This window comes from Oncorhynchus masou, chromosome 25 (genome assembly GCF_036934945.1).
Source record: "Oncorhynchus masou masou isolate Uvic2021 chromosome 25, UVic_Omas_1.1, whole genome shotgun sequence".
NCBI lineage: Eukaryota > Metazoa > Chordata > Actinopteri > Salmoniformes > Salmonidae > Oncorhynchus > Oncorhynchus masou.
The window spans coordinates 18,048,827-18,070,235 of record NC_088236.1 but is presented as its reverse complement, the minus strand read 5'-3'; the positions used below and the strand labels follow the sequence as shown (position 1 = coordinate 18,070,235).

General features: G+C 46.9%; 1 protein-coding gene across 1 annotated transcript in view; it reads right to left on the bottom strand.

Annotated features, from left to right (window-relative positions):
- Nucleotides 1-1,284: 1,284 nt before the first annotated feature.
- Nucleotides 1,285-21,409, bottom strand: part of LOC135513854 (A disintegrin and metalloproteinase with thrombospondin motifs 12-like) — a 42,934-nt gene continuing 22,809 nt past the window's right edge. Inside the window, exons 15-25 of the mRNA XM_064936816.1 lie at nt 20,023-20,143; nt 14,380-14,624; nt 13,707-13,848; nt 12,607-12,733; nt 12,107-12,317; nt 10,568-11,920; nt 10,134-10,286; nt 4,546-4,722; nt 4,313-4,459; nt 4,034-4,184; nt 1,285-3,212 (exon numbers count right to left, since the gene is read on the bottom strand). Of these exons, the coding sequence (XP_064792888.1) occupies nt 3,097-3,212; nt 4,034-4,184; nt 4,313-4,459; nt 4,546-4,722; nt 10,134-10,286; nt 10,568-11,920; nt 12,107-12,317; nt 12,607-12,733; nt 13,707-13,848; nt 14,380-14,624; nt 20,023-20,143 (2,943 nt within the window). The 3' untranslated portion in view covers nt 1,285-3,096. The remainder of the gene's footprint in view (nt 3,213-4,033; nt 4,185-4,312; nt 4,460-4,545; nt 4,723-10,133; nt 10,287-10,567; nt 11,921-12,106; nt 12,318-12,606; nt 12,734-13,706; nt 13,849-14,379; nt 14,625-20,022; nt 20,144-21,409) is intronic.

Here is a 21,409-nt window from a genome sequence, read left to right as displayed (position 1 = left end):
CAGCTCCAAAAATGTCTTGGGGGGGCTCAGGGAGAGTGTGGCAGAGTCAGGGGTCAGACCTGAGCTCACTCTCCCTGTTTATCGTGAGGAGCCAAGGAGGAGACCAGAACCGGTGTTGGAGGTGAGCGAAGCAGAGACTGTGAAGGAGTTAATGGGGAAATTGGAGGAGAGAGAAATGAGGGAGTTGCTGTGTTGGTGCTTTTTGCATGGAATTTGCCCGACGGAACGTGTCAGGGATTTAATGGCATCTGGGTCAGCGCTCCATACTCGTCCTGAGGTGCGTGTTAGTCGGCTGGTGAAGTTGGTGCCAGCCTCACGTATTGGGATTGCGGCTGAGTAGGGGTGTTGCATAGGCTTGGCTGCCTGAGGCGGTTCACAATCAGAGTCAAGGGATTCTGGTTGTCTCTGATTGGGAACCGTATTTAGGTAGCCTGGGTTTCACTTTGTATTTCGTGGGTGATTGTTCCTGTCTCTGTGTTTGTTGCACCAGTCAGGGCTGTTTCGGTTTTCAACGTTTGTTGTTTTGTATTGTTTGTGTTTCGTCATAATTAAAGATGTATCGAACGAACCACGTTGCATTTTGGTCCGATCCTTATTCCACCTCTTCGTCAGAGAAGGAGGTAGAAGAAAGCCGTTACAACCAGCCTCCGGACTTCGCAGCGTAAGAGTTGATTAGCCCAGATCCTAACAAGTGCACTTATTCAGATGAATGCTAACTCCAGTCCAAATTCCATTACACGAATTACTCCGGTTTAGCATGAGCAATCATGACAGTAAATTGTACTAGAAAATGTACAATGCCATGAAACACCTTGAGGAGCATAATGTTATAGAATGCATCCTGTTTACCTTGTCAACTATAAAACCAGTTGTGGTTGATGAGAGAAGCTGGGATCCCCTGACGTCATGAGCCTGAGGCCAGTGTTAAAGCTTTGCTGTTTGAAGAGTATTACCACCAATTACATCCTCCTCTTCATTTCCTCCTAGATCGACCACATGGCTCGTATCTCACCGATACTGTCAGGACAACATAGACAACCAGGGGCACCATGGGCCAGGCAGGACTCGGACTACATAACATCATCCCGTCAAAACACACACACACACACACACACACACACACACACACACAAACCCATTTTTTGGACACCATTATCACAACAAGGCTGCAAACTCCAAACTAATACCTGATGGTGGGGTACTGCAGGGAAATAACAGTGAAAAGGAATGATATAATCTTGATGGACATTCAAAGCAAAAAGCAGTCACACCAAATGCTTATTTCATCATTGCATTTATTGCTGAAGGTTTGAAATAAAGATAATAGCACCTGTACAATATCATATAAACACATCGGCGATCTTAACTGAGGCCTGAGAGGGATGACCTGCAACAACTCATTCTCATTGGCCAGCCTAATAAAGGGGAGGAGCACCACAGGATAGATATACAGCACTAGAGTAGTATGACGTTACCCAGAGACACTAATCTAGGGTCAGTTTTATGTCTTCTCCTCATGGTTAAAGTTAGGATTTGGGGAGCGTAAACTGATCCCAGATCTATGCCTCAGATATATCACTTTTCAGAGCCACAGTACGCCGGAGAGCGAGAGAAACGAGAGAAATAACACTGAAAAACCCACAATAACACAATAAAAAAAACACTCGACAAAAACATTCAAAAACATTCATCTTTACTATTTACCCAGTATTTTCTTAGAAGCAGAGATGTGAAGTATTTAAAATACTTCTGAGTATTGTGTAATTTGTATTACACTGGACTGAACTACACTCCAATCTGTTTTTAACAAGATCCTTTTGAAAGCTGTAATTTGTATTTTCAAAATATTTTGCTGTTGTTGTTATAGCGGTTCACCATTGTGGAACCGTATCACTCTGTATTAGAATCAGAAGTCTGATGGCACTACGGGCTGATAAGAGCATCTGCTAAATTAGTTAAATATAAATGTGTATGTAAAAATGGACAATTGCAAAGCAAGCTGAGTGTTATGTGAATAAGCTCCGCCCCAAAACAAGGTTTGTCTAGGATACAGCTTTTGTCAAAATTGACATTTGTAGAAGGTTTAGGAGAATTTACGCAAGCAGGTTAGGAGAATTAACGTAGCAAGTTAGGAGAATTAGGCTAAACTTTATGCCATCTAACAAGGCCAATAATAATACCCAGTGTGCTTTGCAGTTCATTTTGGTATGTTCATTTTCACATATACATTTACATGTTGGTTATGTAGCAGACACTCTTATCCAGAGTGACATACAGTCAGTGCAAATGAACAACAACATATCACAGTTTTAGCAAGTAAAACGTTTCTGCAACCGTTACTGAGAATGCTGTTGCTGTTCGGGCCAGCTAAGTGCTTCAGTATTATAAAATACAAAATACATGTATTTTAATTAAATACATTTAAAAATTCAAGTATTTTGTGGTTTATTTTGATACATTGATCTTTATGGTACTTTGTTATTGTATTTTGTCATTTTTGCCAATCCCTGCTCAGAAGTGACATGGAAAATGTTGATGACATAATAGTTATCTTATCATTACTAATTTGCTTGGGGGATTAATTAAGTATCAGAAAATACCCATTTTCACATCCTAATGTCTTTGTAAATACGAGGCAAATACCAGCTGAAAGGGGATTGTAAACACAGTGTTATCGGATGTCATCATCATTTCTGTGGTGGGGGAACGTTGAATAGAAAACAACATGGCAGCCGATTACACAGGTATACATTCTGAGTGACATTCATCAGTATTGTAAAGCAGGTGGGATATTGGAGAGTAGTTGACATAACTAAATCTTTAGAGGCAGCTGGAGGCCTGATACCCTGGAAGAGCTGGGAAGGTGCAAGACTGGCTAAGAGAAACTGCACACAGCAGCAGTACACAGTACCGTAGCTCCATGAATTTCTGCCCAATGAAGATAACGACAGTTTGTGGGTGTTATTATGATGATGATGGTGAAAAGGCTGCTGTTGGCTGATTGCACTAGAGATGAAATCCACCAATAGGATCGCAGTGTGGAAGCCCTGTACGTGTGCGAAGGGTCCATGTGGTGGGTGTAGTGCGAGTCAGAGTTTACCCTCTACAGGTGACACAGCACTGTTTCTGGATGGACCTGAGGGAGCAGCGGCCCAGCAGCTTCAACTTGTCACAGAACCGAGACGACATGCTGTTCTTCCTACACAGCAGACCTATACAACCAACACCAAGGACAGAACAGAACACGGATTTAGGTCAATCGCAATAAATAAAAGAATCCAGTGCAACTACAGTTTAGTACCTTGCTTAAGGGCACATCAAAACATTTTTCACCTAGCTGGCTTGGGGGTTTACACGAGCAACCTTTCAGTTACCAGCCTAGCGCTCTTAAAGGCTAGGCTACCTGCTGTACTGTATGTCAATCAACAGTATATACAGCTCTGGAAAAAATGAAGAGACCACTGCAAAATGATCCGTTTCTCTGGTTTGGGTAAAATTAACATTTTGTTTTATTCTATAAGATACTGACAGCATTTCTCCCAAATTCCAAGTAAAATATTGTAATTTAGAGCTTTTATTCGCAGAAAATGACAACTGGTCATAATAACAAAAAATATGCAGTGTTGTCAGACCTTGAATAATGCAAAGAAAAATAATAACATTTTTAAACAACACAATACTAATGTTTTAACTTAGGAAGAGCTCAGAAATCAATATTTGGTGGAATAACCCTGATTTTCAATCACAGCTTTCATGCGTCTTGGCATGCTCTAAACCCTGAGTGTTTGACGGTAATTAAGTTGTCTGTGGTTTTTCGTTCTCACTGATACTTTGTCACTATTATACTTTGTATGATTTATGTTACGGGTCTCATTACCATCCCCCCCTAGACTGCCGGGCCAAAGGGATTCCTAACAGTTAGTCTTACCTGTGTTAGTGGTACCTGTGTTAGTGGTACCTGTGTTAGTGGTACCTGTGTTAGTGGTACCTGTGATAGTGGTACCTGTGTTAGTCGTACCTATGTTTGTTGTACCTGTGTTAGTCTTACACTCCTGCAAGTTGCATGTCCTGATTGTGTCAGGCCTGTTGCTCTGGTCACAGAGACTGTTCTCCACAGAGCTAGAGTCCTCAACAGCACACGGCACCACGCGATGCTGCATCCCCCCGCCACAACTCACAGAGCACTGACATACACAGAAGAAAACAGATATTACTCACACACACTAATCCCCACTGACACACCGTACCATGCAATGCACACTCTGAACATGTAACAGGTGCATACTGTAAGTGTGTTCCCCTGTGCCATTACCTTCTCCCAGTCCTGCGGGTCCCAGTAGCTGCAGCGCTGCAGGTTGCAGGTCTCTGTGTCGTTTGGTCTCTGGGTGGCGCTACAGCGCTGCGGCTCGGGGCAGTACACCAGCCGCTCCCACAATCCACCACCACAACTACGAGAACACTGGGGATGAAAGGGGTTTATATTAACAATCATATTGTCATTCATATGAACCAAGCTAGTCAACATGTGATAATGTGTGTGTGTACCTGTCCCCAGGGGGAAGTTCTCCAGGGCTGGCAGGGTTGGGGATGACAGGACAGGGTGCTGGGGGGTCTGGAGGAAAGAGCTTGGCAGTGGAACGGTCTCAGTGGATGTCCCTTCTGCCCATCCACACACTGCACCTCACGCTGCCTCCTTCCCACCACCTCACATCGCTCTGGACACTACGGAGAGAGAGGGGAGAGAGAATGAGAGAGAGAGGGTGGGAGGAGAGAGAGAATGAGAGAGGGTGGGAGGGAGGAGAGAGAGAATGAGAGAGAGAGGGTGGGAGAGAGAGAGAATGAGAGAGAGAGGGTTGGAGGAGAGAGAGAATGAGAGAGGGTGGGAGGGAGGAGAGAGAGAATGAGAGAGAGGGTGGGAAAGAGAGAATGAGAGAGAGAGGGTGGGAGGAGAAAGAGAATGAGAGAGGGTGGGAGGGAGGAGAGAGAGAATGAGAGAGAGAGGGTGGGAGAGAGAGAGAGAATGAGAGAGAGAGGGTGGGAGAGAGAGAGAATGAGAGAGAGGGTGGGAAAGAGAGAATGAGAGAGAGAGGAGACAGAGAGAATGAGAGAGAGAATGAGAGAGAGAGAGAGAAAAACAGGGAGAGAGAATGCAAGAATGAGAGAATTAGAGAATTAGAGAATGAGAGAGAGAGAGACAGAGAGAGAGAGAGATGGTGCCCAAAAACTCAGGATACACTCCACATCCTGTCTCAGCCTTACTTTGGCACACCAGGCCACATTATTATTCACACCGGCACCAACAACCTACAAGAAGAGCAGGACAGCATAGGCAGCCTGGTCAACAGAGTAGCGGAGAGGGCCTTTGCCCAACCTCTGGATTACCAACCTCTGCCTGACCTGACCCTGAGCCTAATCCAACCCACAAATGCTGATGCGCTAGATACTCAAATAGTTGAAAGAAGGACAGTTTGATTGCTTCTTTAATCAGGACAACAGTTTTCAGCTGTGCTAACACAATTGCAAAAGGGTTTTTATAATGATCTATTAGCCTTTTAAACTGATAAACCTGGATTAGCTAACACAACGTGCCATTGGAACACAGGAGTGAAGGTTGCTGATGATGGGCCTCCGTACGCCTATGTAAATATTACATAAAAAGTCAGCCGTTTCCAGCTACAATAGTAATTCACAACATTAACAAATGTCTACACTGTGTTTATGATCAATTTGATGTTATTTTAATTCAAAAACAAGGAAATGTTTAAGTGACCCCAAACTTTTGAATGGAATTACACATTGGGGACTCCCTAGCTGCTGGATTTATCCATCCCACTTCCTCTCTCGCCGGCACAGGGTTCTTCTTCGTGGTGAAAAAGGACAAGACCCTGCGCCTGTGCATTGACTGCCGGGGACTCAGTGACATTATGGTTAAGAACCGTTACCCACTTACACTCATCTCCTCGGCCTTCGAGCCGCTCCAGGGGGCCACTGTGTTTTCCAAGCTGTATTTACGGAACGCCTACCACCTGGTGCAGATACGAGAGGGGGACGAGTGGAAGACTGCCTTCAACACATCCAGTGGCCACTATGAGTGTCTGGTCATGCCCTTTGGCCTCACAAACACCCCTGCTGTGTTCCAGGCTCTGGTAAATGATGTTCTCCGCGACATGTTGAACCGGTTCATCTTCGTGTACATTAATGACATTCTCGTCTTCTCCCACTCCCCTCAAGAACACGTGCTCAACGTCCAGCAGGTCTTTCAACTACTTCTGGAGAATCAGCTGTTTGTGAAGGCGGAGAAGTGCGAGTCGCGAATCGCTCCACCATCCCCTTTCTAGGTTATATCATCTCTGCTGGGAGTGTCTAGATGGATCCCAGGAAGGTGAGAGCAGTGATGGATTAGCCTCAGCCCACGTACAGGGTGCAGTTGCTATGTTTCCTAGGGTTCGCAAACTTCTTTCACCGCTTTATCTGGGGTTACAGCACCCTGGCTCCGTTCACGTGGTCCCCAGGTACTGACTGGGTGTTCTGGGACCTCAGACATTGCTTCACCACAACTCCCATCCTGGTTCTACGATGTGGGGAATCGTGAGCTTCTTGCGGTGAAGATGGAGCTGGAAACACTGGCTGGTGGGGACGGAACATTCTTTCATCATGTGGACTGATCACAAGAACCTGGAGTATCTCCGCACCACCAAGCGCCTCAACTCCAGGCAAGTCAGATGGACCCTGCTGTTCACACAGTTCAACTTCTCCCTCTCACACAACCCTGGATCCAAGATAGTCAATCCAGATGCACTGTCCCGCTGCTATACCCCCATGACTACTAACCTGGAACCCGAGATCATCCTTCCCACTTCATGCCTGTCGACGGCACTCAGCTGGGGAATCCGGAAGCAGGTCCGTGAGACAGTGTACCCAGCCGAACCCTGGGGGGGGGGGTTGATAACTGGAGGTTCGTTCCTGACACCGTCCGCGCCGCGGTCCTGGGGTGGGCCCACTCCTCCAGGCTTGCCTGCCACCCGGGCGCCCGTTGGATCATGGCCTTTGTATGACAGAGCATTTGGTGGCCTACTATGTTTCCTGACGTGTCCTCATTCGTCGCCGCTTGCATGGTGTGTGCACAGAAGAAGACTCCTCGGCAAGCTCCGGCTGGTCTCCAACCTCTGCCTGTCACTCACCGTCACGGGTCTCCCCTGTCTGATGGCAACCCTGCCATTCTGACTGTGGTGGATTTGTTTTCCAAAGCCGCCCACTTCATTCCTCTTCCCAAACGACCCAGTCCAACGGCCAGTTGGAGTGAGCCATCCAGGACCTTGAAACTACCCTGCACTGCCTGGTCTTCGCCAACCCCACCACAAACTTGTGTGGGTCTATCTCCCTTTGAGTGTTCCCTGGGGTATCAGTCCCCGCTTTCCCCTGAACAGGAAGAAGTTGACATACCTTCTGCCCGGATGTATGTCCACCTCTGTCTTTGTACCTGGAGGAGAGCCCGGTCGGCCCTCCTCAAGACCACCTCCAGGTATCAACGACAAGCGGAATGCCATCGGACTACGGCATCATCTCAGGCAGAAGGTATGGCTGTCCAACCGGGATCTGCCCTTCTGGGTGGAGTCTCGTAAACTGTCCCACGGTTTATCGGCCCTTTCCCATCTCCAAGATCATTAGCCCCTCTGCTGTCCGCCTTCTGTTGCCCCGTACCCTTCATATTCATCCTACATTCCATGTCTTTATAATTAAGCTTGTGTCTCACAGCCCTTCTTCTATTTCCAGGCCCACCCCTCCTCCCCTTGGTCATCCGGCATATACGAGACGCCTCCTGAGGGTTTGATCGTGGGGCAGGGGTTTTCAGTACCTGGATGACTGGGAGGGTTAATGCCAGAGGAGAGTTGCTGGGTCCCCACTAGAGACATCCTGGACACAGCCCTCATCGCCGACTTACACCGCCGTCAACCAGGTATGCGCCCAGGTAGGATGCCAGGTGGTGCCTCTAGATAGGGGGGTATACTGTCTCACCCTGATCTGTTTCACCTCTCTTTGTGATTGTCTCCACCCCCTTCCAGGTGTTGGCCATCTTCCCCATTATCCCCTGTGTATTTATACCTGTGTTCTCTGTTTGTCTATGGCCAGTTCATCTCCTGCTTTCCTCCAGTCTCTCTTTTCTCATCCTCCTGGTTTTTGACCCTTGCCTGTCCTGACCCTGTACCCACCCACCTGACCACTCTGCCTGACCCTGAGCCTGCCTGCCGTCCTGTACCTTTGCTTCACCTCTTTATTACCGACCTCTGCTTGACCCTGAGCCTGCTTGCCATCCTGTTCCTTTGCCTCTGTTGCTGTAATAAACATTGTTCCTTTGACACGGTCTGCATCTGGGTCTTACCTTGATTCCTGATATAAAAGCCAAATTGGATTTATTTCAAAACATCGCACGACCGATCATATTTACACCCTACACACCCTGATAGATAAACATGTCCACCAAAATAATACTAAAATGTATGCTTGCTTTATCGACTTCCAAAAAACATTTGATTCCATCTAGCATGCAGGACTGTTCAAAAAGGTTATTGAATGTGGTGTAGGAGGTAAAACATAAGACATAATTAAATAAATGTATACTGGCAATACGTGCAACATTGAAACTTTCAAGAAATAATCAAAATAACAGAAATATTTAACCAGGGGCGGGGCCTTTGACAGGGTTGCAATCTGAGCCCTGCACTCTTCAATATTCACATCAACCAATTGGCTACTATTCTAGAAAAATCTTCAGCCCCTGGTGTTAGTCTCCACAATTCAGAGGTTAAATGCCTGCTCTTCACAGATTACCTGTGCCTGCTGTTCACCCACAGCACATGGCCTACAGCAGAGCCTGGACCTGCTAGAGCAGTACTGCTAGACCTGGGCCCTGGCAGTAAACCCCAAAAAGATTAAAATAATGATTTTTCCAGAAGATCCAGATCTCGGGGAAGTAGACCAAAGTTCTCAATTTGTACAAAATATATAGAGTACTGCACACACTACAATAACTTAGGTTTAAAAGTAAACTCAACTGGACACCTTAATGAGGCAGTGAATGAACTGAGAAAGAAAGCGCACAGGGCATTCTACGCCATTAAAAAATAATAATAATTGAAATACCTAATACAATTTGGCTAAAACTAATTGAATGTGTCATTGAAACAATTGCACTTAATGGCCTAATTGAATGTGTCATTGAAACAATTGCACTTAATGGCAGCGAGGTGTGGGGTCCACTTGCAAACAAGATTTCACCCAATGGGACGAACATCCAATTGAAACCCTGCATGCAAGTTCTGTATGATTCTCCTATTTGTCCAGAGGAAAACTACAAACAATCCATGCAGGGCAGAATTAGGCAAATATCCACTAATAATAAAAACTCAAAGAGCAATTCAGTTTTGGAAACATCTAAAATACAATAACCCCCACTCATATCATCACCAAGCCCTGCAATGCCAAGAGCGGAGCAAAGAAAAGAGTCCCCTCATCCAGCAGGTCCTGGGGCTGTGTTCACAGACCTGGTCCACTAACACACTGAAGCCTCAGGACCAGAACATCCAATCAATCAGAATAAACCAAGTTACAACACTGTCAAAACAAAACATAAGCACAAGCACAAACTAAAATACAGTGCTATCTGGCCCTAAATCGACAGTACACCGTGGCAAACTATTTGACCATGGTTACTGATAAACATCTTGTGGGTTGGCAGCGTGTGAGTTGGCAGATGTGGGTTGGCAGCGCACTACATTGCTGCCTGCCATAAGATGAGGGACAGTGTCTGACAGACCAACCAACCTGTACTATGCTTATTGTTATGGTTCAATGTTGAATAAAGGTTAAATAAATCAATTAAAAATAAATGTATGGTTATTTTGACCCTTGATTATTGTTGATACTGTTGTCCCATTGATAATATGGATTATTATTATTTTAATTATGTTAATATTGTAAATCTCCAAAGTAAGCTTTGGCAATATGTACATTGTAACGTTATGCCAATAAAGCAAATTGAATTGAATTGAGAGAGAGAGAGAGAAAGGTATAGTATAATCAGCTCACCATAAGTGATGTGTTGCTGTCTTGCGTAGTTTACCCAGGATACTGACCTTGCTCCAGTTGCCACTCAGCCAGGTGGCACAGGGGCGCAGGTGGCAGGTGCGAGCTGGTACCGGTCTCTCCAGGTTGGCACAGTCCGATTCCTGCTGGGAGCTACACAGCACTGGCCTCCACACTGCCCCTAGGCCACATGACGTGGAACACTGACACAGACAACAGGTGAGAAGAGAGAGAGGAAGACGGAACATCAGTAACAGGGTCAAGGGAGATTTGGTTTATTTTATTTTATTCTGATGTAAAACCCTCGTTCATCAAAAGGAGGTATGTTGTAAGTAAGTATAGACGTGTGTCTTCTCCATGACTATACACCGCTATAAGAGGGTTCATTCTTACATTTGGGATTCTAATAAACAAAAGGCATTGTATCTTTATAGGGTCATCATCACTAAGCTCATCAACAGAGGGTTACAGTTCCTGTACTCACCTCGCTCCAGTTGCCCACCACCCAGAACACATCCATGCTGATTGGCTCCTGGGCGTTCAGGGACCCATAGTCATTGGTGAAGGTCACTACGGTACTTTCTGGTTTCTGCTTCTGACCTTTGCCTTTTGAACAAAGGGAGGGGCCTTTAAAACATGAGGCAGGCTTCTTAGCCAGTGGGCCTGGCTTTTTAGAACGGGGGGCAGAGCTGCCATTCTCTGGGATCTCATTGGGCTTCTTCAGCTTAATGATCCTCGCAGTGGGGTGGGGGGCATCTGTTGATGGGCTAGTAGAGTAGGGGGCATCTGTTGATGGGCTAGTAGAGTAGGGGGCATCTGTTGATGGGCTAGTAGAGTAGGGGGCATCTCTAGTGTGGAAAGTGCCTTCTGTTGTGGGGTACAGTGCTTGTTTACTGTGGTAAGGGACTTTGGGTGTACTCCTCACCCCTGCTGTGTGTGCCAGGGGTGTAGGGGTGGTGTGGGGCACTGTGGTTGCCCGTTGGGTGGAAGGGGTGGTTTTGGGGCGAGTGAGGGGGTAGTGGCGGGTGGTCACGGGCCAGCGTCCAGTGCTGGTTTGTGAGGCTGAGGGGGAGGTAGTGCGAAGTACTCTGGTTGTGAGTGGGGTTGTATGTGATGTTGTTTGGACACTTGTGTGCAGTGTAATTGTAGGGTGTAACCTGGTGGTGGTCATGGTGGCTGGTGATTGTTTGGGAGTCCTGAGTGAGGTTGCTGTGGTAAAAATGTCAAAATCTATATGCCCCTCCTTCCCTGTTGTCATGACGTCCTCCACTACATAGTCATACCCCGGGGTGTACCTCACCCCCGAGTCTGGAAACACAAAACCAGATGTACTCCCCTCCTCCTTTATTTCTTCTTCCTCTTTTTCTCTCATGTCCCTCTCTCTGTTCTCCTCTTCAGTAGGACTGGTCGTAATAAAAAAAACTTTCTTATCCTCTACACTCCCATTCTTCTCCTCTATCAGGTTCAACTCATAGGCATCTACGTTGATGATGTCAGAAGCTGTGGAGGATGGTGGAAGGAGCCTGGTGGGAGAGGTGGTGATGGGAGTTGTAGTTCTCTCAGTCACAGTGATGGTTCTGGGTGTAGCGGTGGGGCTGGTGCTTCTGGGACCCCAGGCGAGTGTAACCGGCTGCCTGGTGGGGTGTCTCTTGGGCGGGTAGACACGGCGGTATTTAGGGGGTGGTCCCGGACGTCGTCGGAGGCCTGCGCTTGGGCAGCTCAGCAGGGCACATAGAGACTTGGAGCGAGGCATGGTTTCTATGTCACACTTTTGTTTGGGTGCGGTCAGGCAGGTGACCGCCCGGGAGCGCACACTACCACCACATGACACTGGGCACTGAGAGGGAGAAAGATTAAATAGGTTATTAACACAACAAGGAGAGAGAGAGAGAGAGAGACAGAGCAAGAGAGAGAGGTTTACAAAACAGTCAGGATAGGGAAGCTAGAGAGGAGAATGGATAGAGGCATGGACAGAAACACAGGAAGAGACAGGGTGTGAGAGATGAAGAGAATAGAACTGTACCGGGCTCCAGCTGCCCACGGCCCAGTTGGGTCCACAGGGCAGGTCTCTGTTGCAGGGCACCACAGGTTTGGGTTTGAGCAGCTGTTTACAGTCCCCAGGGTGGAGGACTCTCTCCTCCCCTGCCACCGTGCGAACACACATCACTGTGCGCTTCCTCACCCCTCCTGAACCACAGGTGGCAGAGCACAGCTGCCAGCCCCCCACCCACCACCTACCCAGTGGGAGAGGGAACCGAGTGTGAGAGGGAACAGAGTGTGAGAGGGAACCGAGTGTGAGAGGGAACAGAGTGTGAGAGGGAACAGAGTGTGAGAAGGAACAGAGTCCTGAACAAATGTGTATTCTGCACATATTATTTTCAGAAGCAAATCAGGCTAAAAACAACCGTACTAAAAGTTAGAACAGACAGTAATAACACCAGATACAGCAGTAATGTAGTACTACAGTAGAAATAAGACAGGTGTTATAGAGTGGTTGTCTTAGTAATGGGGACACTATGAAACCTGACGGGACAGTCCATGTTCTTGCACTTGCGGTGTCTGTCCTCCGGGCGGCTCTGTGGGTCACACAGAGACTCATCTACCACACCCACCTCCAGCTCAAAACACCTGACAGGCTGCTGCTGCTCACCTGGATGGCACAGAACACAGGGAATGTTTCTGCCTGAATAATCACACTGTAGGCTACAACTCTCAATACTGCTTAACTCTCTGAATTGAAATGCAATCATCATCCATATTGTCACGACTTCCGCCGAAGTTGGCTCTCCTGCCCGTTCGGGCGTTGCTCGGCGGTCGTCGTCACCGTCCTATTAGCCACTACTGATCCCTTTCTCGTGTATCTGTTGGTTTTGTCTAATTGGTTTCATCTGTGTGTTGTTTAGTTAATTAGTGTCTGTATTTAATGTAGGTTGTCCCGCCCTTGTTTTGTGCAGGATTGTTTATTTTGTCATTCGTTTTGTCTGTCGGTGTTTTGTGTTTCTTATTCTCCGGTTAGTCTTTATCCTGTGTTGGATAATTTCACCCTGTGTGTATTTGGGTTGACCGTTGTTTATTTTGTTCACCGGAGAATAAACTTTATATCGCTATCTGCTCTCTGCGCCTGATTCCACCCACCTTGATTAGACGTGACACATATCATCAGAATCCAAAATCGACAACTCTTAATATCTGACAAGTTAACACAATCTACAACTCTTAATATCTGACAAGTTAACACAATCTACAACTCTTAATATCTGACAAGTTAACACAATATACAACTCTTAATATCTGACAAGTTAACACAATATACAACTCTTAATATCTGACAAGTTAACACAATCCACAACTCTTAATATCTGACAAGTTAACACAATCCACAACTCTTAATATCTGACAAGTTAACACAATATACAACTCTTAATATCTGACAAGTTAACACAATCCACAACTCTTAATATCTGACAAGTTAACACAATCCACAACTCTTAATATCTGACAAGTTAACACACGGAGTACAAATACTCTACACACGGAGTATGGCCGTCCGACCAAAGCTGAATATGAATTTAAGAGCTTAAGGGTAAAGCATATCATTAGTTGTTTAAAAGACAACCACTCACCTAACCCACATGTGGTGCTGCAGTCTGTCCAGGCCCCATGCCTCCACCTGTACTCCGACTTGATTACCTCATTTCCTGTCTGGCGGCTCTTCTTGATGGTGTACTCGTACTTTATACCTGGGTTCTTCTCCTGGTACAGCAACTGAACAACAGGACACACACCCAGCTGTTAGTGTGTGTGTATGACATCTGAATCGTCATCTGGCTGGTCAATATCTAGCTGGGTGTTTTCCTGTGTTGGGTGTGTATAGTGTATATGGATTATGTGTGTAATTAGATTATGACTGGTTATTTGGTGTCTATAGTGTATATGGTGTGTGTAATTAGATTATGACTGGTTGTTTGGTGTGTGTAGTTTATATGGTGTGTGTAATTCGATTTTGACTGGTTATTTGGTGGGTATAGTTTAAATGGTGTGTGTAATTAGATTTTGACTGGTTATTTGGTGGGTATAGTTTAAATGGTGTGCGTAATTCGATTTTGACTGGATATTTGGTGGGTATAGTTTAAATGGTGTGTGTAATTAGATTTTGACTGGTTATTTGGTGGATATAGTTTAAATGGTGTGTGTAATTAGATTTTGACTAGTTATTTGGTGGGTATAGTTTAAATGGTGTGTGTAATTAGATTTTGACTGGTTATTTGGTGGATATAGTTTAAATGGTGTGTGTACCTGGATCATGACTGGTTGTTTGGTGGGTCCAGAGGAAGTAAGGTTCTCCAGGTTCCCACTGCGTTCATAGTAGAAGGTGGCTCCGCCTGCCTTGTACTCCCCGTTCCATTGGATGATGTACTGGCCATTCAGGAAGTACTCCTCTGACATCTGACCCCGCAGAGCCAGGAAGTTCCCCGCCTCCTCCACTTCCTGGACAACAATGTCACGAGCCCCCTCTGGGATCACTCCCACGTCCACGTAACCTGGGACAGGAGGATGGAGGAAAAGGGGAATCGGCTGTGTTAGTGCTGGGCTGGAACAAAAGCCTGCAAACCCATGGGTCCCTGGGACCGAAAAACAGAAAGTATTCTTACTCCTTGACTTATTCCACATTTTGTTGTGTGTACAGTCTGAATTCAAAATGTATTAAATGGATTATTCTTCCCACCCATCTACACACAATACCCCATAATGACAAAGTGAAAACATGTCTTTTTGAAAATGAAATACAGAAATATCTAATTTCCATTCAGTAAGTATTTACAATAGATGTTAAAATCACATTTGGTAGCAATTACAGCTGGAAGTATTTCTGGGTAAAAGTCTCTAAAAGCTTTGCACACCTGGATTGCACACTATTTGCAAATATATACATTTTTTACATTCTTCAAGATCTGTCAAGTTGGTTGTTGATCATTTGCAGATAGTCACTTGCAAGTCTTGCCATAGACTATCAAGCTGATTTAAGTTAAAACTGTAACTAGGCCACTCAGAAACATTCAATATCGTCATGGTAAGCAACTTCTGTTTTAGGTTATTGTCCTGCTGAAAGGGGAATTTGTCTCCCAGTGTCTTTTGGAAAGCAGACCGAACCCGTTTTTACTCTAGGATTTTTCCTGTGCTTAGCTCTATTCCGACCCTGTCAAGCCGCACCAATGTGTCGGAGGAAACACTGTACAGCTGACGTCAGGGGTCAGCTTGCAGGCACCCAGACCGCCACAAGGAGTCGCTAGAGCACAATGGGAAATCCAGGCCAGCCAAACCCTCCCCTAACCCGGACAATGCTGGGCCAATTGTGCGCCGCCCCATGGGTCTCCCGGTCACTTGTAATGTAACTTGTTAAGCAAATTTTCACTCCTGAACTTGTTTAGGCTTCACATAACAAATGGTATGAAATCTTATTGACTGAAGACATTTTAGATTGTCATTGTTAATTAAACAATTTGCAAAACCTTGAAAAACATAATTCCACTTAGAAATGATTGGATATTAGGTGTAGGCCAATGACAAAAAAAATCTAAATTTAATCAATATAAAATTCAGGCTGTAACACACTGAAATGTGGAAAAAGTCAAGGGGTGGTAATACATTCTGAAGGCATGTAATCATAAACCTACTCCTGAAATTGTAGCAATGCTAGAAGCAATGAAATGCAAGCAAAGGCATGATGAAGACACTATAAAACAATCAAAACATATTTCATGGTTGCAGGCCGCAACGTGGGAGAGGCCAGAGCACACAGAGAGGCCACCATGGCAGCCAGACTCTCTGTGATGTTTAATAGAGGGTGTGTGTCTGTTAGGTGACGGGGTGGGCTAACCCTGTCTCTGTGTGGGGAGGCACTGCTCTGGCCGTGCCTCAGTTTTTTAATAGTGTGTGGATGGGTGTGGGAGGTGTTGTTGTGTGTCTGTTTGTGAGGGTAAGAGAAGGGGCAGCATCGCTTTGGATCTCAGCTCTGCCCTTTGAAGATTCATATAGCTGAGCCGGCCGGTGTCTGGAAATGGGCGGACACACACACACACACACACACACACACACACACACACACACACACACACACACACACACACACACACACACACACACACACACACACACACACACGCACGCACACTCACACACACACACACACACACACACACACACACACACACACACACACACACACACACACACACACACACACACACACACACACACACACACACACACACACACACACTTCTGATAGGATTGGATAGCTAGCAGTGGTAACTTACCCCCTGATTGGCTAGGTGGTATTGTGTGCCATACTGCTTATATCTGATGCCTGATGCCTCCTTTCATCGACACTATAATTGTCTGGGGGTAGAGTCTATAACTGTCTGGGGTAGAGTCTAGAACTGTCTGGGGTAGAGTCTAGAACTGTCTGGGGGTAGAGTCTAGAACTGTCTGGGGTAGAGTCTAGAACTGTCTGGGGTAGAGTCTAGAACTGTCTGGGGTAGAGTCTAGAACTGTCTGGGGTAGAGTCTAGAACTGTCTGGGGGTAGAGTCTAGAACTGTCTGGGGGTAGAGTCTAGAACTTTGGGGGTAGAGTCCAGAACTGTCTGTGGTAGAGTCTAGAACTGTCTGGGGTAGAGTCTATAACTGTCTGGGGCAGAGTCTAGAACTGTCTGGGGGTAGAGTCTAGAACTGTCTGGGGTAGAGTCTCGAACTCTCTGGGGTAGAGTCTAGAACTGTCTGAGGGTAGAGTCTAGAACTGTCTGGGGCAGCGTCTAGAACTGTCTGGGGTAGAGTCTAGAACTGTCTGAGGGTAGAGTCTAGAACTGTCTGGGGTAGAGTCTAGAACTGTCTGGGGGTAGAGTCTAGAACTGGCTGGGGTAGAGTCTAGAACTCTCTGGGGTAGAGTCTAGAACTGTCTGGGGGTAGAGTCTAGAACTGTCTGGGGTAGAGTCTAGAACTGTCTGGGACTAGAGTCTAGAACTGTCTGAGGGTAGAGTCTATAACTGTCTGGGGTAGAGTCTAGAACTGTCTGGGGTAGAGTCTAGAACTGTCTGGGGGTAGAGTCTAGAACTGGCTGGGGTACAGTCTCGAACTCTCTGGGGTAGAGTCTAGAACTGTCTGAGGGTAGAGTCTAGAACTGTCTGACGGTAGAGTCTAGAACTGTCTGGGGTAGAGTCTAGAACTGTCTGGGGTAGAGTCTAGAACTGTCTGGGGGTAGAGTCTAGAACTGGCTGGGGTACAGTCTCAAACTCTCTGGGGTAGAGTCTAGAACTGTCTGAGGGTAGAGTCTAGAACTGTCTGACGGTAGAGTCTAGAACTGTCTGGGGGTAGAGTCTAGAACTTTGGGGGTAGAGTCCAGAACTGTCTGTGGTAGAGTCTAGAACTGTCTAGGGTAGAGTCTATAACTGTCTGGGGTAGAGTCTAGAACTGTCTGGGGTAGAGTCTAGAACTGTTTGAGGGTAGAGTCTATAACTGTCTGGGGTAGAGTCTAGAACTGTCTGGGACTAGAGTCTAGAACTGTCTGAGGGTAGAGTCTATAACTGTCTGGGGTAGAGTCTAGAACTGTCTGGGGTAGAGTCTAGAACTGTCTGGGGGTAGAGTCTAGAACTGGCTGGGGTACAGTCTCGAACTCTCTGGGGTAGAGTCTAGAACTGTCTGAGGGTAGAGTCTAGAACTGTCTGACGGTAGAGTCTAGAACTGTCTGGGGTAGAGTCTAGAACTGTCTGACGGTAGAGTCTAGAACTGTCTGGGGTAGAGTCTAGAACTGTCTGGGGTAGAGTCTAGAACTGTCTGGGGGTAGAGTCTAGAACTGGCTGGGGTACAGTCTCGAACTCTCTGGGGTAGAGTCTAGAACTGTCTGAGGGTAGAGTCTAGAACTGTCTGACGGTAGAGTCTAGAACTGTCTGGGGTAGAGTCTAGAACTGTCTGGGGTAGAGTCTAGAACTGTCTGGGGGTAGAGTCTAGAACTGTCTGGGGGTAGAGTCTAGAACTTTGGGGGTAGAGTCCAGAACTGTCTGTGGTAGAGTCTAGAACTGTCTAGGGTAGAGTCTATAACTGTCTGGGGTAGAGTCTAGAACTGTCTGGGGTAGAGTCTAGAACTGTTTAGTGGTAGAGTCTAGGGGCTAGAACTGTCTGGGGTAGGGTCTAGAGGATATAACTGTCTGGAGGTAGGGTCTATGGGCTATAACTGTCTGGAGGTAGGGTCTAGAGGATATAACTGTCTGGAGGTAGGGTCTATGGGCTATAACTCTCTGGGTTAGAGTCTATGGAATAGAATAGTCTGGGGGTAGGGTCTAGGGGCTAGACTTGTCTGGAGGTAGGGTCTAGGGGCTATAACTGTCTAGGGTAGAGTCTAGGGGCTAGAATGGTATGGGGGTAGGGTCTAGGGGCTGTAACTGTCTGGGGGTAGAGTCTAGGGGCTATAACTGTCTGGGGGGTAGGGTCTAGGGGCTATAACTGTCTGGGAGTAGGACCTAGGGGCTAGAACTGTCTGGGGTAGGTTCTAGGGTCTATAATGGTATGGGGGTAGGGTCTAGGGACTAGAATTGTCTGGGGTAAAGTCTAGGGGCTATAACTCTCTGGAGTAGGGTCTTGGGACTAGAATTGTCTGGGGTAGGGTCTAGGGGCTATAACTGTCTGGGGGTAGGGCCTAGGGGCTATAACTGTCTGGGGGTAGGGTCTAGGGGCTATAACAGTCTGGGGTAGTGTCTATGGGCTATACCTGTTTGGGGGTAGGGTCTAGGGGCTATAACAGTCTGGGGTAGGGTCAATGGGCTATAACTGTTTGGGGGTAGGGTTTAGGGGCTATAACTATGTTGGGATAAGGTCTAGGGGCTATAACAGTCTGGGGTAGGGTCTAGGGTCTAGAATGGTCTGGGGTAGGGTCTAGGGGCTATAAATGGTCTGGGGTAGGGTCTAGGGGCTATAACTGTTTGGTGGTATGGTCAGGGGCTATAACTGTTTGGGGGTAGGGTCTAGGGTCTAGAATGGTCTGGGGGTAGGGTCTCGGGGCCATTTAAATGTCTGGTGTTAATCTGTCTGGGTGTATAACTGTCTGGTTTAGGGGGTCTATAACTGTTTGGTCTAGGTATGGTCTAGGGGCTATAACTGTTTGGGGTAGGATAGGGTCTAAAATGGGGGGCTAGGGTCTAAAAATGGTCTGTCTGGGGGTCTGGGGCTAGGGTCTAGGGGCAATAACTGTCTGGTAGTAGGGTCTAGGGGCAATAACTGTCTGGAGGTAGGATCTAAGGGTCAGTTGGGGTTTGGGCCCTCCAAAGTGATGATTGGAGTTATATCCCAGATTTGAATGCAACAACAATGTGATATGTGAGGAAGAGCTGCTTGGAGATTTATAGTAAACTTCAGTACTTTCTTGTTTTGTACTTTGACAACTGCTGATGTAAAAAGGTCTCTCTCTCTCTCTGGCTGTGAGGTCGCTGAGTTCACTAGTGAGTCATTCTTGCAAAAACACAGTTGTACTGGAGTCTGACAGGAAGATATAGCAAAGACAGCAAGACATGTAGCTGTGTACACACACACACACGCACACACACACACACACACACACACACACACACACACACACACACACACACACACACACACACACACACACACACACACACACACACACACACACACACACACACACACACACACACACACACACACACACACACACACACACATTAACACAACAAATATGCGGTCTGCAGCCAAAGACAGCAGGACAAATAGCTGTATACTCCCATATAGAGTGATGCCATGACAACAACATGGGAACAACACAATTACATAATCCTTTAGCCAGTGAGATAAAACATTGTGGGAGATGTTTTGGGGGTTCTGGGAGGAGATGAGACTATAGGAAGATATTTATGGAGGGGAGAGGAGACTCACCGAAGCCATCCCCACCATCAAAAGTCATCTGGACAGTCTCACAGGATGAACCATCGCCCAGACACACTCCACACTGATCCTCTAAAGCATTAGAGTCTATACCATAGTCACAGCCCACCTCCTACAGACACAACACACAGGTCAAAATTAATTTACACAAACACACACACTCAAATAGAGTCACAGGGCACCCCCATAACGAACATAAGGTAAATATACAAGATAATCAGATCAGAGACACACAGAGATACACAGAGACACACAGAAACACACAGAGATACACAGAGACACACAGAGATAGACAGAGACACGAAGAGATAGACAGAGACACACAGAGATACACAGAGACACACAGAGACACACAGAGATACACAGAGACACACAGAGATACACAGAGACACACAGAGACACACAGAGACACACAGAGATACACAGAGACATACAGAGATACACAGAGACACACAGAGATACACAGAGACACACAAAGATACACAGAGACACAGATAGACAGAGATAGACAGAGGAGAAAACAAACAGATTCCCTCTCTATATCTTCAGGCAGAGCTTATATCTTAGATTCATCTTAGGCCACATGCTCTCTCCTCGCAGAGACATGACTAATACTGACTTTCCGCCTGCCTCCCTCCCTCCCTCCCCCTTCTCTCTCTCTCTCTCTCTCTCTACCTCCCTCCCCCCTCCCTTCTCTCTCTCTCTCTCTCTCTCTCTCTACCTCCCTCCCTCCTCTCTCTCTCTCTCTCTCTCTCTCTCTCTCTCTCACTCTCTCTACTCCCCTCCCCTGCCCTCCCCTCTCTCTACCTCCCTCCCTCCCCAATTCACTTTCTCTCTACCTCCCTCTCTCTCTCTCTACCTCACTCCCTCCACCTCTCTCTCTCTCTCTCTTTCTACCTCCCTCCCTCCCCCTCATCTCTCTCTCTCTACCTCTCTCTCTCTACCTTCCTCCCTCCCCCTCCACTCCCTCCCCCTCCTCTCCCTCTCTCTCCCTCTCTTTCTCTCTCTATACCTACCTACCTCCCTCCCTCCCCCTTCTCTCTCTCTCTACCCCCCCTCCCCTCTCTCTACCCCCCCTCTCTCTCTCTCTCTCTTTCTCACTCACTACCCCTCCCTCCCTCCCCCTCCTCTATCTCTCTCTACCTCCCCCTCTCTCCCTCCCTCCCCTCCCCCTCTCTCTCTCTCTACCTACCTCCCTCCCCCTCCTCTCTCTCAATCTCACTTTCTACCTCCCTCCCCCTCCCCCTCCTCTCTCTCTCTCTCTCTCTACCCCCCCCTCTCTCTCTTTCTGTCTCTCTACCTCCCTCCCTGCCCCTCCTCTCTCTCTCTCTCTACCTCCCTCCCTCCCCCTCCTCTCTCTCTACCTCCCCCTCCCTCT